The sequence below is a fragment of the Salvelinus sp. IW2-2015 genome, unplaced genomic scaffold (genome assembly GCF_002910315.2).
Source record: "Salvelinus sp. IW2-2015 unplaced genomic scaffold, ASM291031v2 Un_scaffold2615, whole genome shotgun sequence".
Lineage (NCBI taxonomy): Eukaryota > Metazoa > Chordata > Actinopteri > Salmoniformes > Salmonidae > Salvelinus > Salvelinus sp. IW2-2015.
In genome coordinates, this window is record NW_019943923.1 from 87,055 (window position 1) to 96,032 (window position 8,978).

General features: G+C 42.2%; 1 protein-coding gene across 2 annotated transcripts; it reads right to left on the reverse strand.

The window, feature by feature from the left end:
* Positions 1 to 3,313: 3,313 nt before the first annotated feature.
* LOC112074388 (homeobox protein Hox-B3a) lies at positions 3,314 to 7,289 on the reverse strand. 2 transcript variants are annotated; one of them, XM_024141572.2, is made up of 2 exons: positions 6,344 to 7,289; positions 3,314 to 5,575 (listed from the first exon to the last, which is right to left on the reverse strand). In XM_024141572.2, the coding sequence occupies exons 1-2, from the start codon at positions 6,834 to 6,836 to the stop codon at positions 4,815 to 4,817; spliced, it is 1,254 nt and encodes a 417-aa protein (XP_023997340.1). In that variant the 5' UTR covers positions 6,837 to 7,289; the 3' UTR covers positions 3,314 to 4,814. The 2 variants fall into 2 exon arrangements, with proteins under 2 accessions (XP_023997340.1, XP_023997339.1); XM_024141571.2 differs by having other exon boundaries at positions 3,314 to 5,578; positions 6,344 to 7,282.
* Between the last annotated feature and the right edge of the window lie 1,689 nt (positions 7,290 to 8,978).

The window sequence follows — 8,978 nt, forward strand, 5'->3', positions numbered from 1 at the left end:
ATAGCCTTGTCTTTTACATCATGTACCGACCTGTCGGTGATTCAAGTCCTGCAGTGGCGTACCCGGAGGATGCAGGAGAGGGAGAAGAGGAGGCTACCGTGGCATTCCCRGATTTGGGTCCCTTTTTCGAGGATTTCTTCTCTTTCATCCAGGGGAACTCGTGTGCCAGCGGGCCAGCCGYRCTCGCCGGCGGGGCTGGGCCCTGTTGCGGCTGTGGCGTCCGAAGCTGGAGGCCATTGGAGGTTCGCTTTTGGYTCCTCGGTCGCGCCTGGCTGCTTGTGCAGGGACTCARGCTGGGGATGGTGTGCTCGAAAGGAGGAGGAATTACTGTCGAGTCCTTGATTGATGAAGTTTGAAATGACTCCAGGACAGCGGGAAAAGACGTCAGGCACTCTGCAAGGGAAGGCTGGCTGTTTATGAACCCAATCTCCCTCTCAAATTCAAAATTCATAGCTTTTCCTAGTCCACAGGCGGACGGCGAGATCAAAACGAGCAAAATAAAAACAAAAACGCGTGATTATTAGCTCCCCGCTGTCCCGTATTTGCGGGCTTTAATAATTGTGTATATTGGTGATATTACTAGCGTATGGGGACCTTGGTCTACTAAACTGAAGACTATGGGCGAAATTGCAGCCAATTCCTGGTCACATGACAAGATTCAACCAATGGAAAGCCGGGGCCTGGTGGCTAAAGAAAGCATTATTTTCAGCAAATGCTCAAAAATACCATAAGATATTGGTTTGTGTTAGCAGGGGGTATTATTTTCGAGAAGAAAAAAAAAGTGTTCGGTTGCCAACTGTCTCACCTCGTTGTTTCGAGTGGGAGGTTATGTGAGGGCCTTCATGTCAAACAATGGAGATTWGCATGCAGAGATTCTGCCTGGACCCTGGTGATGTAATCCAGTAAAATTTGGTTGTTGTTAAGAGCAGATATACAATATGGCAAACGGCGTGTTAATACAAAAGAAGCCCATTAATCTTAAAAGTTTGACAGGAGGAGCACACTTAAGGTAAAAATAACTCCACCCTAGATGGGAGATGTCTCAACAAGAGGCTGAGATTCGCTTGGCAAAATACTGAAAAACGGTTTCCTAGAGCCTAGCATAGTGCAGGTTAGCAGCCTGCATGTTGTAATGGTAGACTGCTATATTTTTGTTTTCATAACGGGAAGCTACAGAGTGAAGAGCCMGGTCGGTGTGTGTAAGTGTATAATTATATTATGYTATCTTTCTAGAACTGCTAGCCTAGCTCTTTATCACCTTGCAGAGAGATATGCTACTAAATTATGTATTGTGTGTGTGTGCGTGTGTGTGTGTATGTGTGTGTGTGTGAAATGGTCCTAAAAATATCCAGCCCATCCAGGCCTTCCACTGACTGCTAGCTTGGAGTTTTCTCTCACAGTGTAAAAAATGAACGGCTTGTTTACTGAGCCGACTGACTAAAGTTCACAGCGAGGTCGCGTGTACAACTGGGAATCCTAGCTTCTTAAAAACGAAACACTTGGTCTGTGTTTACACTACGAATTTGTTGTTATTGATAAGCAAGAACGTAGTATATTGCCTATAGGGCTAGGTTACATGTATTGATTTGAAGGATATTGTAGAAGTTTAACACGGATAGTAGCCTAGCTGCTAGGATATTTTTGGAAACGAAGAATTTGTGAGRAAAAAAAGAACTGCGGTGATCAATCTTTTCCCAGGCAAAGCGCTTGACAGCAACCAGCCTCAAGAATTCTTCTCTTTCCTTCAAAATCGCAACAAAGAAACGCTCTTTCTATCCACCCAGAATCTAGGCCTACTGATTTTAACGCAAAAAGCCAGTAGTCTAACAACCCAAACGCAGGCCTAATAATTGTTTTCCATTGCGCATAAAACCCTGTTGCTGAAATAAGCTTCAGCATTATCTCAAAATAGACGAAAAGGGCCAAGATTGCAGTGCACTATTCAAATCCATTTGACTTTTAAAAACAACGACGGGAGAAATGTGCGTGGGTGTTTGGCCCATTTAAAGCTAAATAGAAGGCAGTGAGTAGGCCGCGTTTCTCCCATACATGCAGGCTGTAGAATATGGAAAGGAGGTCAGAAACACGGGCTCTCTTTGATTATATTGGCGCTGACTGTGCAAAAACTGGGACAACTGGGGAGTATTTCTCACCATCRGGAATTGTATTCCCATTTTTTATGACTATTTGTTTGGACTTTTTATGTGTTTGAGAAGCTCTGCGTTTTTACATGTGGTTTGTTTGTGCCACAAAAATCTTTACGCTTGACAGAACATGGACTTGCAACGTTATTTGTTTATTTATTTATTTATTTATTGGGAATCTGCTCTTTCATATTTGGAGTGTGGTGGGAGTGTGCTCTTTTTACTGTGTTTTATTTATTTATTTATTTTACAGCTAAGCAAACAATTCGAAAAACGATTATTCTCTTTTAACTACTGTTTAACAGACTATTAGCTAGGCTATATGTTGTCTTTTTATTATTCATGTTGGGTGATGAGTGTTTTCACACATTTACAATTTGGTGTAWGTTGATTTGATCATTTTAAGACAAGGCAAATGTGTTTTGAAGTAGAAGCATAGCACAAACCGTGTATTTTATGACTTATTATTATTATTACTATTCTGTTAGTGTTATTTGTGTTAGTACTGCTATATTAATCAACTTCCTCAGTTGCAGTTCGTTTTAGCAAGAGTATTAGTCTTGATGGTTGCCTTTCAATATTTAACAGCATCTGAAAGGGAACTTAATTGCATTTTCAACGATAATGAGTATTTTCGGTAGCAATCCAAGCTATTAAACTATATTTTCTTGGATTTAGGTATAGGCATATTCCAACATCTGTGATCTGCTCCTTTGCTTATTTGCCAATAAATGTTGATTTCTATTMAAATAAATGTTATTTTCTATACTTTGATTGTCTTCATACAGTAGGCCTACTCTCGTTAAAATATGATTCGGGATATGAGGCGATCTATGTGTAAATTATGTACTAAGCTATTTAGCTTTTTGGCAAAGATTGTGTTGCGTTGGACCACGTGACCAACCCAAGCGCATACCCGAGGGCTCTTTCAGTGGTCTGGCACTATAGCACGAGGAAAGATGCTCCCAAGAAGCTGTGTGCGTGCGTGTGTGTGTGTGTGTGTGCGTGCGTGTGGCTGAAAGAGGGAGAGGGGAATAGAGCCAGCGAGGGAGCAATAGAGATTGTGCACATGTCTACTATACGAATTAATACMTCTGCGTTTTTTAACAACTTTAAAAGTATGGCCCTCGTTTTGCCTCAGGTGAAAACTTGAAATGACCAGATAGAACTGAATAACATAACATTTTATTAAAGAATTGTTCAACAGACAACTCTTAACAATGAAATAAAAGGAGCTACAAAGGACAAAGGAAGTTCTCCAAAAGTGTTTAGCTATATTTCGTCTAATTCTCGACTATGCAGGAACGGTCTGATTCCGTCCTCGCGCCCCCTGTACAAGTCAAGACATTATTTATGTACAAGGGTAACATTAAACTATTTATTTCTAAAATACAATAACTAAAATTAATTCCTTACAATGACAAGAACACAACGTCTTTATAACAGGTAAATACTAAAAAATTACATTTTTTTCTTGATATAAATACATGGGGGATAAATAATACAAAAAGAAAGTATTTAAACTGGCTATAACAAATAAATATATATTTATGAATGTTCACTTGAACATACATTGAGAAAGACGCTGATTGGAGGTCTTCCGTTTCCGAAATAAGATGTATTTTTTCCTTAACCATCAAAATGTAAACTCTAAGTGCAACAATGATGCCCAGACGAGAAAGCTTTAGTGTAAACCTACACTTCAGCTTGGTTCCCGGACATGCATTTTGTTCAAATATACCCTGTTTCCACGTTAAGTCAAGACATGAGAAAATGTGAGCCTTTCGCATTAGTCTTGGCTAATGTAAGTGAACCCTATCGATTGAAAGAGAGAGAGAGTAGGGGGAGCGAGAGTAGGGAGGGATAGAAAAGAGAGCGAGAGAGTAGGAAGGGAGAGAGGGGGAGGAGGGGGCAATGAGCCTATCATAGTTTTCAAAAGAGTTCTCAACTCCTTTTTACCCTGTGACGATGATATAACAACATAGCAAATATCTATTTTATGTCCTCGTGTGTGTGTTTGTTTGTTTATGGATGTTAGCTAGCATAGCATAGCAATGTGAACCCAAACACCATAAACCCAGTGGGGGTGTAGGCCTACTATGCATCTGCGTGATGCTGAAGGGGCTCTTCCCTTRAAGCCACAATGTTTGGCGAGGACATGTAAAAAATAAAAAAAATGTCACTGGACAGTGGGTTAGTGAGACATTTCCAAAGAGAGGTAATATGAATAAGGGAAGTAATCGAAAACAATCCAGTGGTTTGCTTGCACCAATTGAAGAATGCATATTGACGTCAGTCAAGCTTAGCCATTTGTGCTGACTGCAGGGAATCAGGCTAAGCATAATTCCTCGTTGACATAACATGTGTTCCATCGAGTCAAAAAGGTCTGACAGTAATACATCTCCCACCTTGTTAGCTGTCCATTAAGCCCAACTATTACTGTTTAATTACTTGTTTTCGAGGTGGGGCTCCATATTCAAGGAAATAAACCGTTAATCAAAACGCAATTCTAGTGAATGTTACTAATACGCACAATGATAAAGACAACAGACAATACTTTTTTGGCCATGGCAAGAAACCACTGGATCATATTTTTTTTCAACCCCATTGCAGCGTCCCATGGGTTAGTTATTTGTAATTGTAATTTAGTTTTTTCCCCCAAACCTGCTACTACAGATGAGTTAACTTGGGAGCTTCCTGGATTCTACCCTGAGAAGGATGGTGCGCTGCCAACTCCGTGTATGTCGGRTGGGGGTCGCACGGTCCGTGGTGTTGGCTTGCTGACATCTGCGTAGCACCGTTGTAGTCCATGTTCCCAGCCTGGTGGTGTGGTAGATGATTGAGGCCGTACATGGAMGGCCCAGAGGTGGGCATCGACTCCACGTAGTTTCCTCCCACATACACGGGGCTGCCCTGCATGTTGGGAGTCCCATAGTTGCCACTGTTACCCTGTAGCCCGTGCGGGTCGTATTCTGGTGCTGTGTTGGCATACTTCTGTTGGGAGGGGCAGTTTTTCATGGGGTTTTGGTAGGCTGAGGACATGGCATATGCGTTTTGATGGGACTTGTTAAAAGATGTCGGGGAGGGGGCGTCGTAGTTGCCTGCCATTGAATGCATGGAGTTCATGAAGCCAGCTGAGGACTGCATGGGTAGGGGTGGGCTTCCGGTTGGAGAGGGCCCCCCTGATGACGAGCCCAGCCCTTTACATTTCTGATCCTTTTTGTACTTCATACGCCGGTTCTGGAACCAAATCTTGATCTGGCGCTCGCTGAGGTTGAGCAAGTTGGCCATTTCCACGCGGCGAGGCCTACACAGGTAACGGTTGAAATGGAACTCCTTTTCTAGCTCCACCAGCTGCGCGCTCGTGTATGCGGTGCGCGCTCTCTTGGAGGCTGCGGAACCCGGGGGGCTTTTTTCACCTCCGCTGCTCTCTGCTGGGGTGGGAATGAAATAAAACATCATTACTACACACGGAAATTGAATGCATCATTTCCTAATAAAGCAGAGGCCAGGAAACGAAACGTATCCCCTAGATATTAGTTGTCAACACTTCCTAACTTTGTCATTTATTAAGAGATTCGAGACCCTACATTGACCGTGTACGTAAATTGCATCATAGACAAAGCCCACAGCCAGAACTGTAGCCTACTATATTTGAAGGAGCTGCACGTTAACTGTTTTCACTTGAATTGTGTCACAAATATACRAGGTTCAATGAATGTACATAAATTGGTRTGTGTGTTTGTGTGTCAATATGTTCATATCAATAATCTTTGACAACCTACAGTTTAGATTAAGCATTYCTCTTATCTACAAATAAACAAGAACACTCGGATTCCAAACGTATCATCTCTGTCTGATGAAAGATACACAGTATATGCCAAACACTGCCATGTTCTAATGCAATTGTTTCAAATGCTCATCAATAAARAGAATGACTGCTTCTATTTTCTGTGAGTCCAATTAATAGAGGTCTCRGTTACCAAATGAATGTGATTATGACTAGAGGGCTTTTCCTAACGACCTAACTAGGAACAAACCCAGGCTTTAAATATATAAATAATAAGTTAGGTCATTAGATACAAGTCCATGATTATGTTTTGTAACTGTGTTGCAGTTAAGCTATCCAGCTTTGAATGTGTATATAAGGGGCATGAACAAGGTAACGGGCATTGGGGAGGGGGGAGCGGGGCACACACCGTTAGCTGAACTTGCGCTTGGAGAGCTGTTTTTTTGCTTAGTATTCTGCCTCGACTCTTTCATCCAGGGGAAGATCTGCTTGTTGAGGGTRGGGTTGGTGGACAGAGTGTACGTCTTGGGCGCTGATTTGGCGGCCCCACCGCTGCCTCCCGGCTGCTGCGCGGTGGCACTGCTGCTGGTGGCGGTGGCACTGCTGCTGGTGGCGTTGGCTGGGTTGACCGGAGGGGACACCTGGGGTGGTGGTTGGTGTTCAGGTGGCAGGCTGGGCCGCATGCAGCTGCCATTCAGCTCTTTCGTCTTGGCATGCTGCTGGGGAGGAGCGCTGTTGCCACCGAGGGACTGCAGCGAGCARGCGGACCTCTGGTAGTCGCCTTCGAGSTGAGCCGCGGACTGGAAGGCCGGTTGAGGAGCATCATAGCCRAAGCCGTTGGCCCCTTGGTACGAGTAACCTCCGAAAAGCGTCGAGTTGTCGTAGTAGGTCGTTTTCTGCATTTCCAAAAGTGGAGTTACCGGCTACCAGGGTCCTGACGACCTTCTGGAAGAACATTGGCACCAGATGTCACGTGACGGTCTCTTTCCAAAGGCCTCTTGGAAGCTGACCTGAAAGGTTATAAGAAGCACATAATAAGAGAGGCGCAAAATAAATCCATCTTCTGCCGCTGAAAGGCGCCATGACATGAATAGCGCTTTCCCACAACACGGCTTGCAGATGCCATGTCAGGCCACAGTGCACTGGGCCTACTCTATCTCACTATGAGCAGCACTCCCCCTCTCCCAACTCTCTCTCACTCTATTTCTCTCTCTCTCTCTTTCTCCTTCTCTCAAACACACACATACACACAACTGCACACGAACACAAACAACATCCAGCCAGTCACTCTGCACTCGCACATGGGAGCACGGACACGATTGTCTTCAAGATGTTGTCCTTGAATAAATAACGAATATAACCTCACAAATATGTGGTGCTTGCATTATTTGGGTAGGTATATCCCATTACTTGTGCTGCATATTGTCCGGATTTTCACATTATAACATTTTGAATAATGTTTCAGCGTTGGCCTTTGTTATTTCTACGATAATAAAACGTGTTTTTGTTATCATTCTTTTTTCATACATTGAAAGTCGTTTGAATTGCGACAGAGCGATGTGTTCGTTTTCATACGCAAGGTTGTTTGTATTAAAATACTATCCTAACATGTCTTGTGTTATGGTTGTAATAGAAAAGTCATATTTATTTGCACAATTGAAAGATAAAGACAGAAACCTGCGTAAAGAAGGTGCATTTCGGTGTTAAAAACAAGCTAGGCTATATAGTGGCTTGTATTCTCGTTTGTCTTCATGAATGAAAACGAGCAAAATACAATTAGGGATGTTTGAAAAAAATGTGTCTTAAAAAGCTGTCTGTAAAATGCTATCTAGCCTGTGCAGAAAGCTAGGAATGGGCCTTTGCCATGTTGTTGGGCGAAATCAGTGCATATGTCGCGCTTAGCTCCATTTCCTGACAGGTTTTCTCAGGTTACACAACATTGTATTTGGGCAACATTAAAACCCAGACAAAACGGCACTTGAGACTCCGTTGTGAACGTTGTTGCAGGTCCCCATAGAAGGAGAATGAGATAGCGTCCCGGAAGCTTCAGGCTAGTTTGATTCATAACTGTCGCTCGGCCAAAGAGGACTATAGCCCCCAAAAAAGCTCGAGACCTTATATGTGCTAACTGCTGGRGTGGCCAAGAGGGCAGTGTGCGTGGCCCCTGCCAAGCACCATAACGCACCTGGGATTAATTTCGTTTGGACGTTTGACAACCGAGATAAAACGTTGGAAAATAGATTTGAAAAGACCATGGAAGCTTTGAGGAATAGTATTTTTTTTTGTAGTAGGCAGCCTTCAGTTGGAAAGCCAACTAGCAGGTTCACTTACATATAAGTCAAAACAAAAACACATGCTTTGTGTTTGTGGTTACACTTTGGTATTATGATGGCAAATCCCCCCAAATAAACAAAGTCTAACAGTGTTTATAGTTATATCAATTAAATTGTTCTATTATTAGTCTTTTTGCATAATAATATTGACATATTTTATGTTATTGCCTATTAATATCTATTATAAATGACCCAATAGCCTACAATTACATAAATGGTAGACGGAAATTGAAATTATATAATCACTAGAAAATCCCTGGACAACAATAAAACAATACTATTGCCTGAAAAAAAAAAAAAATCTGAATAATCCAAAGAATAACCATTATACACGTTTTTAAGGCTAAAATCAATTATCCATAAAAACAAGATCATTCTTACACATGCTATTCCAAGAAAATACAAAGCTTGTGTGTCATAAATAAATAATTAATCTTATTTTATGTATATCCTTTGTGAGACTTATAGCTCATCCTAATAATATAGGCCTACCCACTAAAACGACAAACGAAATGGAATATGGAGACATTCTCCAATTTGAATAAAAATATGTGTAAGAGGTAAGGAATAGGCTAAATGAGATGAGAGAAGTGCTATGTCTGAGAGAAGGAARGGGATCCTGGGCTACAGCTTTACGACACCAACTCTCACCACGTCACAAATGTCGCTCATTTATCTTTCCAGTAGACGGCTGGAATCCTAATTATTTTC